This window comes from Stegodyphus dumicola, chromosome 11 (genome assembly GCF_044657685.1).
Source record: "Stegodyphus dumicola isolate Sdum_Otavi_A_Nest chromosome 11, ASM4465768v1".
Lineage (NCBI taxonomy): Eukaryota > Metazoa > Arthropoda > Arachnida > Araneae > Eresidae > Stegodyphus > Stegodyphus dumicola.
The window spans coordinates 87,579,804-87,594,410 of NC_140778.1; the positions used below are offsets into that span (position 1 = coordinate 87,579,804).

The 14,607-nt window shown below is 34.1% G+C and overlaps 1 protein-coding gene across 2 annotated transcripts in view; it reads left to right on the forward strand.

Annotated features, from left to right (window-relative positions):
- Nucleotides 1-13,983, forward strand: part of LOC118200208 (pantetheinase-like) — a 39,871-nt gene extending 25,888 nt beyond the window's left edge. For both annotated transcript variants that reach the window (XM_035372146.2, XM_085826969.1), the window contains 2 exons: nucleotides 6,338-6,545; nucleotides 12,557-13,983. In XM_035372146.2, the coding sequence (XP_035228037.1) occupies nucleotides 6,338-6,545; nucleotides 12,557-13,900 (1,552 nt within the window). In that variant the 3' untranslated portion in view covers nucleotides 13,901-13,983. The remainder of the gene's footprint in view (nucleotides 1-6,337; nucleotides 6,546-12,556) is intronic.
- Nucleotides 13,984-14,607: the final 624 nt, after the last annotated feature.

The following is a 14,607-nucleotide window of genomic DNA, read 5'->3' on the forward strand; positions in this document are numbered from 1 at the left end:
TTGCATAAACTTACAAATTTCTGGGCAGTATAGTGATAAAATTAAGTAAAATATTTACACAATTGAACATGTGGAAAGATGTATCCAAAAACTTATATAGGTGTATTTCTGTAATTCAACTTAATTAAAGGCAGTTTCTTTGAGATTAATAAATATGAAATGCACATAAACTGAAATCAATGAATTCACATAAATCTGTTTTATTTTATTAAGATTTATTTTCTAACCTAAGCAAATTCGTGAAATATGCAGAAACATCATTTTTTAAAGGCTTTAATGTTATGCGCATGCATTTAGATTTCGAACTATTTCTTAATAATTTGCTGTACATAGTAAATTATGGATATCATCTTTATTACTTTAAAACAAAAATTCAACAATAGCGAGGGATTTCATTATAAATTTAACATATTTTTACTGGAAAATAAATGCACGGAACAGCTTAGAAACACGTACATGTCACTGCCGTAATGCAATGTTTTGAAGTCACAAACATGGACGCCGCTTGTTCGGCGGAGTTTCATTCCCCGATAGTGGAGGAAACTGCGAACCCTCCCTCCTTCTATTCTAACCTCCTTGGTAAAAACCCTCAAGTGGTTGACACCTAGTGCTAGAACGACGACTTGACTTGACTTCGGCCAACTTGTTTATCCCGTCTTGGTAGTAATCAGGGCCCTGCTAATTGAGCCATTTCTCGGCAGTTGTTTTCACTGTATCGTCTGAGGTTAACCGTGTTCCGGATAAGTATCGCTTCAACGCCGAAAAAATGAAATAGTCACTTGGAGCCAAATCGGGGCTGTATGGGGGGGGTGATTCCAGACCTCTCACTTGAACCTTTGCTGCAATTCCTGAGTCTGGCGAGCTGTATGGGGCCTGGCATTGTCATGCAGAAGAATGACGCCTTTGCTCAGTAATCCAGGCGGTTTGAGTCGGATGGCTTTACGCAATTTCGTTAAGGTGGCACAATAACGATCGGCCTTAATGGTCATGGACTTTATAAGAAATAGACTAACCCAGTGGGTGGGGCGTGCGTCACACACATGTCGAGAAGAGAGAGTAGAGACTATTTAGTTTATCGTAACATTGAAACATATGGCGTTTGTATCACATAACTCTTTTTAATTATTAAATGTGACACGTTGTATAAATGATGAGATAATAAAAATCACAGTTTTTGCTAATAAGATTTTATATATCTCATGAAACCACTTTTTAGTGCATTTTGAGTATTTTTTTTACTGCATTTTGAGCATAAGTGTAATTCTTGTCTAAACATCATTACCTTGATAAAACGGTAAAAACTCTAAACAAAAAATTTATGAATTTACTTTTGCCTACAAATAAAGTAAAATTAAGTAAGATTGATAGTACATGATGCTATGAAACAAATAAGGTAAAATTAAACAAGATTTGGTAATTTTTTAAAAATTTTATGAGCATTTTCAAGCAGTAGTAGCAAATATTTATCATTTCAAATGTTTATAGAAACCAAGGATTGTTTTATTTATTTTTTCTGTTTTCAAAATTATTTTGGTATTAAAAGATGATCATTTATGACAATATTAATAACTCATAAAATTCGGAGCATAAACTTTTCTGAGTGTAATGAAAAATTAAAAAAAAATTCGCAGTAAATAAAAAAAATCTTGTGCGGAACTAGAAATAAATTTAAAAATTAATTACTATAAAATACAAGATATTATATGTCCAATCTTAAATTTTAAAAAGTAACCTTGTAATTTTATATACCTGTAAATACTTTAAGCAGAATGACTATACATCCATAAATACATATGTATGAAAGTAAACAATTTAGGATATTTGTTGCATTGAAAAATTCGCTTACTTCACTTTTTATTTCAAATATTTGTGAAAACAACATTATATCTATTTATCTATTAATGTAAATACACACACCTATATATATATATATATATATTTAGAGAGAGAGAGGAAGAGAAACAGATAATATGGTTTATTGATGCTTAAATAAAATTAATTTAGTAAATCTGCTTCGAATATTTTCTCTCTGTTTAGATTCATTGTAACATGCAACTGCATGATGCATTCTGATTTTTAAATATTGAAATATCACTGCTTTAATTAATTTAATCAGGTGGTTTTTATCTGGCTCATCATCATAAATATGGTCTTGAAGAGAAGGAAATATATGTTTTCCTACGCTTTTTAAGACTTTTAGAGTCATGAAATTTATAATATTTTTTTTATTCAATTTAAACTCCTTTTCAGTCTGCCTAAAAATTATTTCTGCATTTTTGCAGATCATTCGGACGTCACTGGAAGGAGAAGTCAAACCTTTACATCCAGATTTATAATATTTGAAACCTAGCAAACCAACATATGGTTCTGTTGAAACTAAAGCTGAGAAACAGATATTACATTTTACTTTATAAGCTAAGCTTTTAACAACAAAACCAGCTATATAAGATGTATACTTTTCGTTCTTAAATATTCTTATTTTTGATTAGTTATAATGCTAGGAATTAAAATTTACCTATAATTTAAAAAAGCAGCAAAAAATGATAAATTTTAAAGAAAAACTTTCAAAAATTCATTTTTAGGCATTTTAGTATTTAGTTATAGTTTAGTAGTAGTTATAGTTTTAGTAATTGTAAGAGAAAATTACTTGGTTGAATTTTTCTGTTAGTTCAGATTTAAAATATTATTTTCTAAAAGAAGTTACAAATTCGCTTACATCATAGGAAAAGCTAAAAATATATACAAGCCTGAAAGCATGCAACAGCTTTATAATTATTTAGAACGTTAATTATGCTTGAAAAACATGCTAAGTATTTAAAAAGCAATCTCAGTGTCAAAAATAAAAATATTTAAAAATTCTTACTTGTGAAATGAGGCACTACCACCAGCGTTTTCGTGACAATTGTACGCGCTGCAATAGCCAACCATTGCTAATTTCTGGAAGTCGTCCCTTCTCCTCCGGATGTGATCAAGGTGACAGCCGGGAACGCGCCAGACAAGGGAGAAAACGCAATTGGGTTAGCCTATTTCTTATAAGGTCCATGTTAATGGTATGGCCACGCTCCAAATACTCAATTAGGATAACACCAGTCGTATCCCAGAAAACGGTTGCCATCACTTTACCGGCAGAGGGTTTGAGCTTAAACTTCTTCCTCGTCGGTGATCCAGCGTGTTTCCACTCCATCGTGGCTCTTTTGGATGGGTTGGGGGTGAAGTAATAAAGCCATGTTTCATCACCGGTAACGATGCGATCAATGAAGTGTTGCCCGTCTGAATGGTATCGCTGAGGAAATGTGAGGCTGCACATCATTCGAGTGGCCTTATGGTCCGCGGACAACGCATGTGGAACTCAGCGGGCACAAACTTTGGAATATCGCAACTCATCTGTTACGATACGCTGAACGTTACCATTACTCAGGTCCAACTCTGAGGCAATCTCACGCACGGTTACTCGTCGATCCCTTTGGATGATTTCTTCAACACGTGCCGTGTTGATATCCGTCCTTGAAGAACTTGGACGGCCGCTCGCTTCCATATTGCGGTTTTCCACATGCTCCCTGCCTGCTTGATAAGAACGACACCATTTCGCTACCTGTTGTCTACTCATTGCTTTGTCCCCGTATACTTCAACGATTTGTCTGTGAATTTCGGATGCGGCCACATTCTTGGCCCGTAAGAATCGAATTACCGCTCGCACCTCTATGCGAGACCACTTTTCTAGACGTCATGCCATTACTGTCGCTCTTAAGTGTCTGCGTACTGACGCTACTTACTCGTAGAACCTCTGTAGGACAACTAGCGCCATATGTCAACCACCATGGGTGGAAATATTCGCTCCACAATTATTACGTTTCAAATGCTTCTGCTTGTAAACTTTTTTTTTTTTTTTTGGATCAACCTTCTTACAAAGAAAACATAGCATGGCTTGCAGATATGAGATGCAGCAGAGAGAGGAAGAAAACACGAAGTCCATAGTCACGTGGGAGGTCACCCTCCCGAACTGTGACTCCGGTGAATGCTGCCGTTGTATTTGTAGAATCAAGGCCAACTTATACTCAAGGATTGCCAGTGTGAAAAATATTCTTTTGTGTTTTCGGTGGCTTCAGTGAAATTTCTACCGACCGCAAGATCGCTCTACGCTTTGCGACGTTAACAACGACAGAACGGTACCCGAGACAAATAATTCTCTTGTTATATGCAAAATTTAAAAACGATTAATCTGTAGTAGTTAGAAATTATACATTTCTTTCTAATAAAAATATTTTTATATAGAAAGAAAACATGAAATTTCAAGCTATTCCATTTTTTTTTTGTTTATATATAACTGTCAGCTATTTGATTTTGATTTTAATTCCTGCCTACATCTAGATATACGCTATTTTGAACTGTACTTACTACTTTGAACTGTACTTACTTATAATTTGGTCTTGGTTGCGGCAAGGCCAAATCTCTTTTATAAATACTTTTTCTCTTATGCGTTAACAAATTTTAGTTCATTATTTATTAATTTCTCAATTACATATTTAATAGTGGCTCTAAATTATTTTGTTGTACAGGACAACTTGAAAATTTTGCGCTGAAATAGTTTATGTTCTGAAGCTACCTGCTAACTTCGTACTATATAAATAATTTAAAAGTAAAACACATGCTCTAAATTACCCTTAAATTGGAATAGATAACTCTAGATGTAAGCAGGAATTAAAATCAAGATCAGGTCTTGTTTATATATGAAAAAAGAAAAATTAACATAATTTGAAAATAACTTGAAATTTCATGCTTTCTTTCTAAATAAAAATATTTTTATTAAAAAGAAATGTATAATTTCTGACTACTACAGATTAAGCGTTTTTAAATTTTACATATAACAAGATAATTATTTGTCTCGGGTACCATTGTTCTCATTGTTAACGTCGCAAAGCGTAGCGGAATAGTAGCGCCCTCTTGCGGTCAGTAGAAATTTCACGAAGGCCACCGAAAACACAAAAGAATATTTTCACACTGGGCAAGCCTTGAGTATAAGTTGGCCTTGGTCATGTAACTAGATAATATTATGTACACTGGTTTCAAAAAATAAAAGTCGCGATGTGTAATTTTTAATATAATATGTTATATTGTTTCATGTTTTTCTTATAAAATGTAACTTTCTCAATATCTGTTAAAAATGTATAAATTTTCATTTCACTTTTCATTAATTTTTTCTTTCTCTTTCATTCCTTTTCTTTCCCGTTTTTTGTTTTAGCTCTATGGTAATAGGGAAGTTTTTGGTGCCCATTTTCCTGAATGCATTTATAAAGTTCTAGCCTAAAAAGGCAATTTTTATTGGAAGAGACTGGTTATAGATTAAGTAAAATGGTCACTCTATTTCTGTTAGTCCAGCAGCGGCTGAGCGGTAATGTCACTGAAATTTCATTAGTAGGAGGAGCGAAACGACTTTATACGGGAATGAATGTAGTGTGATGTGTTGAGCAAAGTAGTAATGAAATGTCAAAGTATTAGAAATTTAAAAGCATTGGGAAGAGCTAGACTCATTGTCGGCTTAATGTCATGTCGGCTAACTGTCCGTGTCGGCTAAATGTCCTGTCGGCTAAGTGTCCATTTCGGCTAAATGTTTTGTCGGCTAAGTGTCGCTGTCGGCTAAATGTCTTGTCGGCTAACTGTGGTCGGTTAAGTGTCCGCGACCGAGTTTAAATAGCTGTTCAGGCCATGAAAACATCTATTTGCAGCAGAGATTCAGTAAGTGTTTCAAAAGTTATCTCATCTTAACAATTCATCTCCGCTCCCAGATAAGTGAAACTGTAAACTTTTTTAAATGTAGTCAAACTTTAAACAAGATTATATTTAGTTTTATTTTCATTAACAGAAAAATCAATGACTTACTAATGCAAAGTATTCGTCTCAGAAGGCTGGTATAACAATTTTAATTTTATATACATATACCAGAAGGTATCGTATCCAAATTTTCGTAAACTGAAATTTATCTTATAGGATAGTATCTTAAGCTATAACTGCAAAACTACGATGTACTATTTGAAACAGCCTGTATATACGAGTAATTTAGTGATGAAATTCAGGAAAATGATTTTTAAAATTCTTTATTAATGCGCTCATACTTTCTTCTGATCCAAGTAAATACTAGATATTTTCATTGGAGAATGTGCATTTTAATATAATATGCCAACAGATATATAATGTGTGAATAATTCTGCTTTCTGTTATGTTATCATGAAAAAGCTGTGTAGGTATATTAATTTTAATCATTCTTGGAAATCTTTGTAGATAAATCATGTAGATTTGTACTATTTTGCAAGTCACTTCTTTTCTTTCTCAAAATGTTTAGTATGAGACATTATGGAGCCTGTTTTCTGTTCTTCTATCTCTGTTTCTATGTGGCCTTATCGAATGAAGCTGAATACTTCACTGCAGCCGTCTATGAGCATGCCCGTCCATCGGCACAATTTGTGAATTTGTCGGAAGCAACAGCAGATGATATTATATTTGAAAACTTGGCTCACTACAAAAGAGCAGTACAGATAGCCAAGTCAAAAGTAAGTGAAAGTGAACTCCTATATTCATTTTAAGAAAGTCATTGCCAAATTGTCGATCGTGATCTGCCGGTAGTTCGACTAAGAACTTCTTGACCTCTCGCGAGAGAATGTAAATCATTTAAAAAATAATTAGGACTAATTATCGTATCAAGTAAGCCATAAACATCAAATTCTTTTTTCTCAAATTCTTTTTCATCAAATTCTTTTTGAAATGTAATTATCAAATCACCGACTAGGTAGCGCTACATTTGTACATAATATTCCTTTTAGCTTGCTTTGAAGCTCGATTGAGTACTGAATGGAGCATCATTTCGTACAAATGTTCGCTCCAGAGACTTTATAAAGTTCTGCGATCATTCTTGGAGATCTTGTGTATCATAAGGGACTCTTAATGCAATACAAAAACATCATCGTAGAAAACATCGAAGGAGGAAAAAAAGCAAGGAAAAAATCGTGGTTTAAAATATCCTCATCGAAATAAATGATTCAAAAGTATCGCAGTTTTAAAAAATCGTCATAAAAAACATCATAGTAAAAAGCAAAGCATCTGTAAATCATCACATGACAATAACATGAGAAACGTGGTTTTCGGGCTTTAATACATTCAGGCATAATTCAGGCAAATACATCTTCGCATAATAACTTCTAAGCGCAAAGAAGAATAAGGAATATATTTACCTCCATATTTTATATTTTTTGATTAATTAATAATGTTCCTGCTAAAAAAGGAAGAAGGAAACATTAGCATTCAGTAACTGAAAATGAGTAGACAATTAATAAACAATTAATATTATTTTTTATTTATGTACTTAAAAGCCATTACCTTATTACTTTCTTTTATGAAGTTGTACTAGCAGTTTTTCGTGAAAAAAATATAGTCTAAAACAAGTTAGAAAAGGAATGAGAGGTTAAATATGCATTAAAATTGTTTAATTTGTTATTTAATTGTAAAATTACTTACTTTTCCCTTTGTTAATCTGGTATTGTTTTAGTAAGAATTAAATCTTGTTTTGTTTCAGTTTCTCCGTCTTCTTAAATGTGTCATTAACATTTTTATGTATAGCCTGCAGTTAATCGTTTAGATTTTGATTCATTACTTATGACAAAACATATCAGGAGGAAGCTGCATAATATTTCAGTAGGGGATTTGGATTTATTGAACTGTTACAAAGCCCACTAGTCTATCTAAGTTCAGATATGCTTTTGTTCAGGATTTTCTCATATTCACGTTATACTCGTATATTAGGAAAAGCACAAAAATCGCAAGCAGTAAGTTAGTTCCCTGCGTCAAACTACCAGTGTTCAGCTACTTTAACTCTCGGCTACTGCTCACCATTTAAGGAAGGGAAGACGAATGGAAATTTATTAGTTTTTATATAATTCATTGAGAAGCTACAAATTTAAATTTTTTTTTTTATTACGTGCTCTGCCCTTAGGCACTACACGGAACACAAATTTAAAATTATACCTTGAAAAATGAAACGCAGATGTATGAAAAATCCCACGATGATTCGTACCATGATGTTTTCGCCTTGCGTTGTTTTCTCCGCGATGTTTTCGGCGGATACCGGATAACTATAACCCGCCTGCTGAACTAATGTATTTTAAAACGCTTTCCCTTTTAATTCAACATAAATATTGTCGCGTTCTGCGGGTTCGTGTGTTCGGAATGATTAATGACAACACTTGATGAAGAATCAAAACGCAATTTATTCGCCAGCATTGCACAGTAGAGTTCCAAAGACACGTTTACAGTCGTCGAAAAATTACGATAAACTGGCTGAACCAATCAGCAACAGGTTATAACGGTAAAGAGAGCTTCACGCCAAAGCACTAAAGTACAACCCCCGACTCAGTTGATCACTCTCAAGCCAAGTATGTTGACAAATGGGTGATTTCGCTCGAAATTTGGCAACCCTGCCTTTACCTGCCACTTTCTGGCAACCCTAACCGCGCTTTGTTGGAAAGCTAACTCACTGCTGCTGGGCATTTGAAAACATTATTTTTGCTCTGACTAGTCTCATCTCTCTCTCTGTCTTTCTTCTCATTTGCATATTACTTCTAGCTGTCTACTGTAGCTATTTCAGTTTAATTATGTTGATATTCAACTAGGATCTGACATTTAATTTAACGACATATTCCTTTAAATGTGCGCCGTTTTAAAATTATTAAATAATTTACTCCGAATTTAAAAATTCTGTTTACTAATTTTTCTCAGTAAAAAAATGTTCGTTAAATGAAACTAGAAGCTCGAATTTAAATTTTATTAAATCTTTTAATCTATATTCAGCACTGGATTAAAAGTGTTAATTCTTCTTAAATTAGGAAAACTGATTCCAAATGTACTAAAAATAAATCAAATTGCAAATTGCGTTGCTGACATTTTTCTGCTCAGCCTACCAGTGACCGAGCAGTAAAGTTGCTATTCGCTGGTAATATGGTCAGAGGTTCGAATACAGTGAACGGTTTGACTGCATGGGCGTTTTCGTGGTTTCGTGGTAATGTGTATCCGAGCCAGTTTCTTAAAGTCCTCCACAAAGGTATCCCTCCCTTTAAGCAGATAGTCGAGTGCTTTTCCATTATCAAATAAACCAAACAAAGGGGGGGAAAATTCAGCTTACGGAAAAATTACCATTTAACTGGTGTGGTTCTAGTGACTATTTGCAACTGACAAAATATAAAACGTTTTTTGAGGCAGAATGGGAAACAGGTGGCTTCTGCCAGCAGGAAACCAGTGTTTAACAATCAGTTAGATAATATATGTCTATTATACATACCTAAACTGATTATTGGTCATTTCCAGAAAATGCTGCTACGGAATGATTCATTGTATGTTAAGTACGGTCATTGTATGTTCATTGTATGTTTAATAACAATAAAAAGTTCAGATTTTTCAAATAAAAACATCGACAAGTTAAATGCTTACTGAAAGAAATAAAAATTACCTAAATGGAAAAACTAAACCATTTACTGTTCTAAATGCTTTAACTTTCTATGAAAGTGGTCGTCTTAGAAAAAAGGGATCTAATACCAAGACTTCACAGCCATACTGGTTACTTTTGGCACTTGTCATCTAAAAACGATGGGCTACTGCATGTTATAAAACTTCTAGCAATAACTAAGAAAATGCCGAATAAATTACATAAAAAAGTTATTATTATTCTTAAATTATTTATAAAAGTGTCTAAATATAAAATTAAATATAAAAAACCCTGTCTAAAGCGATCGATTACGATATCCACATTTTTCTACCCTTCTGCACATTGAGGTCATCTCTGAAAGATTATTTAATACCTAGCTTTATTTATGGTCTCAGAAACACTGATCGTCTGAAGAAGATAATCCCCAAGAAGATTAACTGTAATTATGTATTCTTTCTGAAAAATCTGCGTTCACATTTTCGAGGTATAATTTTAAATGGGTCTTCTGAATGAATGATGTAAAAAACTAATAGGTTTTGTTAATATTCCCTTCCTCAAATAGGGCCACCAGTAGGCAAAGGGTAAAGTAGCTGAACACTGGTAATTTGAACCCAGCGAATGAACGCATTGCTTGCGATATTTGTGGTTTTCCTAATATGTAATGCGGATGTGAGACAGCTCCTGAGAGTGTCCGCTACAAAGGCATCCCTCAAATTAGGCAGATAGTCCTGGTGGTCTTAGCAACAATTCAATAAATCCAAATCCCCTATTCAAATATTATGTAGCTTCCTCCTGATATGTTTCGTCATAACTATTGAATCAACGTCTAAATGATTAACTGCAGGTTGTACATAAATAATGTTAATGACACTTTTAAGAAGACGGATGAACTGAAACAAAAGAAGACTTAATTCTTACTAAAAGAACATCAGATTAACAAAGATAAAAGAAAATAATTTTACGATTTGAAAACTAACTAAGCAATTTTAATATATGTAACCTCATACAATTACTCATCTTCCCTTTTCTAACTTTTTTAGACTATATCTTTTACGAACAACTGCCATTACAGCTTTATAAAAAAAGAGTAATTAGATAATGACTTTTAATATTTAACCAATTAAATTAAATATTCTATTAAGTGGTATATGTAAAATTAAATTCCACTATTCCACTCATTTTTAACTATTAAATGCTAAATCCGCTCTTCCTCTTTTTAGCATAAGAATTCTTAATTAATCCAAAAATATGACACAATTTTAATAAAGGTAATATTCCTCATTTTTACTTGCGCTTATACTAAATCATTATGCGAAGGTGCATTTGCAACTTTTCGTCTGTAAAATACATGTCTACAATGTTATCGTCATGAGAGGTTTTGTGGGTACTTTATTTCTTACCACGATGTTTTTTACGACGATCTTTTAAAATTTCGATGCTTTTGAACTGCCTTATCTTCGACTACGATGTTTCATACCACCATGTTTTAGATCTGCGATGTTTTTTTCCTTGCTTTCTTTTCTCCCACAAAATTTTGTATGACAATATTTTCGTTTTGCCTGTTTTCTCCTCGACGTTTTCGACTGCGATGTTTTCGGCAGAGTCCATTTTGAAAACATATCATATGGAAGCATAGAAACTGTATTTATATGATACTCGTAATGGGATGAAGAGAGTGAATTGATTAAACTGGATTGTACTCCATTGAAAATATATGGTATGTCACAACTTAGGTAGAGTCAAAGTTTTATAAATATATATTTCTGAATGAACTACAAAAAATTTTATATATTAAGTAATTTCAAATAGTAGTTTAAACATGATCCCCTTGTACCTCGATACTTTTTCCACGTCGCTTAATGAGGTATTCTGTACCCCTAAAAATATAATTTGAAGGTTTGTCTTTAAAATTTCCATAATTGCTCTTTTCACGCCATCATCATCGTTAAATTTCTTACCACGAAGGCTTATACTTTCGTTTCGGAAAGAGATAATCACTTTAAATTAAATATGAATTGTGAAGGAATGGCTGAGTTCTTCAAATACCCAGCTCTGTTTTTAAATTATATTGACACGTTAATGTTTTCTGAATTGCTGAAAGAAGTCAGGGTGTCCTTTCAGAGGTTTTGTTCATGCAAAACATGCAAAAAAGTTATTTTAGATAGATACAATCTCGCTGCTATCTGCTTGACTTTTAACCTTTCCTCATTCAATATTTCCTTCTGGATACTAACGATATTTTCTGATGTCAGTACCTCCAATGGTCGATCTAGTTTCTCGCAGATGCAAAACTGTTTCAGCTATTATTTCACTGTAAACTAGGAAGAAGAGGAATCAGCATGCACACGGTACTACCGTCTCATTATTTCTTTGGGATTAACACCTCCTTTGCCGCCCAACAGGGATAGTGATTAACCACGCTGAATGCCGCACCGAAGGTCCCGGATTCGAATCCCTGAAAAAGCAGGGATGTTTGTAAAATACGTATAGTGTTTGTGCGGCAGGGGGAGACTAAATATGCGACGAGCCGAAAATCCTCTCGAGAAGTTAGTGGTAGGGGAAGAGGGGTGGGTTACCCTCGAACCCGTTCTCTTGAGGTACTCTCCACCAAAATTGGGAACGGAACTCAGCAAAGTTGTACTGTCACCCGTATGGTGCTCAAGGCTCTTGCACCAAGATGCAATTTTGCATTCCTTGCTGCGATGAATTTCGTGAGGTTCTTCTGATATCACTGTCAGACAAGTGAGATAAGTAACAACAACGACGTGCCTTCTTTAATCAAAAATTTGTCACAGAGTGATGCTCCATTTTAAAAATTTCAAGAACAAACTAACATATCCTTTCATTCAGTAAACAGTGAAAAAAGAATGCACTCGATTTCTCTAAAGAAGTTATTGCCCCTACTTATATACAAGAGGAATTTATTGCCAAAAAGGGTTTTATACGTGAGACCAAAACCGTTTTGAATCTACCTTACGCATATATTTTTTTTAAATTTGAGTAAAATTAGAAATTCACTTTCATAATTATATCTTAAACGGAAATGATGCTTATATAATTGTGCACATATTATTTTTTCTTTTTTCCCAGGTAGCTGATATTTTAGTCTTCCCAGAATATGGTATATTTCCTGCACATAACCGAAACGAGATGAAACCCTACTTAGAAAGGATTCCTGATCCCAAGAAGAGTAGAGTTAACCCTTGCAACGAAAGAGAAAAGTATCAAAACCGTCGCATTCTATTTAGCTTGAGTTGCATGGCTAAACAGCATAAAATTGTAATTGTGGCAAACATGGGAGGCATCGAATCTTGCAAGGGACAGAAAGAATGTCCAGAAGATGGATCTTACCAATTCAATACCAATGTCGTTTTTGATAGAGATGGTACGCTGCTTCTACGTTATTATAAAGAACGTTTATTCTATGAATTAGGTATGGATTTACCGCCAGAACAAGAAGATCCTACATTTGTAACAGACTTCGGTACTTTTGCAACTTTCATCTCTTTTGATATTATGTTTGCAAAGATGTCCGCTTTTGCTCAAAGAAAACAAGTAGATGCTATTGCATTATCTTCCATGTGGATAAATATTCCACCTCAAACATCATCCGTCCAGTTTTGGGAATCGTGGTCATTAGGATATAATACTACTCTTTTAGCAGCTAACATCCAGATTCCAGGGCATTATGCAGTAGGTAGTGGAATCTTCCGCGGAGCTGATGGTCCTCTGGCTTATACCTTCAATCCGGACGGCGTATCAAAAGTCGTTGTCGCTAGAGTGCCAAAAAGAGATTACCGACTTGCTTCACGAAAAGCCAGTATCACCGAAATAACTTTGGATGATGTTCGAGAATCGCTTAATGCCGGATCAAGCATTACTACAGAATGCTCTGTGAAAGTTTTAGGTAGATCAATAGACATTCTCAAAGATTTTCGGTGTACGGAAGTTGATATGATTAATTATTCCTTCGTTAAATTAATGAAGGATAGTGATCACATTGAATCATGTATTAACGGTGTATGTTGCTCTCTCAAGTATTCTTCCAATAAACTGACGGAAAATTTTTACTTGATGGTATTCAATGGATCAACAGATTTTTATTATCGTTACTCTTTTTGCGAGCAGACGTGTACGCTAATAAGATGTGAAGCCTATGGCAGAAATCCTTGCTCAACTTTTCCCATGAAGTCCAAAACTTTATTCTATGATGTCCAGCTAGCAGCAAACTTTTCTACCAAAGATATATTTCCGTCAGTGGTGAGCAGTGATATGAAACTGACTTCACTTACCGACTGGAGTTTTGACGTTCAGGAAACTTCTTCTGATGCATACCAAGCTTACATCAACTTTAAAAGTCTTGCAGGGGAAAAATTGCTCTCAGCAGATTTAAGGGGCCGTTGTTATGATCGAGACCCGCCATATATCCGTTAAATTTACTTTTCTTTATTGTTATTTGTGCCGAAGAATTTAAATCTCAACATTCATTATAAAATAAAATAAAATACTTAATTTTCTTTGTGTCTTCTTTTCTTGTGCATATTGATTCATTGTCCATTTATAAGGTCTAAGTCTACCTATCTAATCCTTGTTTTTTTTTTTTTTTTTTTTTTTTCATTTTACTGCCACTTTTCGACTGCAGTTACTTCTGTAACATATAAACTAATATTTATTTCAAAAATATTCATCGGATAATTAAATTAAAGCAGCAAAGTAGACAATATTTACTCAATGGTAATCTTTCTAAAGCACTATATTCTGACTCTGTACTTGCCTATGATTTAAGTTAGTTACAATAGCTGTAAAACAAGACATCTGACATCGATCAGTCAATCAATACATGTATTACCAGGCTATCGCTAATATGTGCGATGTTGCCGGCTCAGTGACCGGTCTGCTTAAGAGGCTCATGACGTAACAGTCGGACGGAGTAAGAGGAGGTCTGAGGTGAAGAGAAGGAAGTGACCATACACCACTACAGAATACTTACTACAGAATGCTCTGTGAAAGTTTTAGGTTTTAAAAATGCTCTGTGAAAGTTTAGAAAACCACAAGGTTTTAGAAAACCAAACAAGATCGAAGACCAGGACAGGCTTGACAAGAGTGTGGGTAACTGACTGATGTTAACATAACATACATAA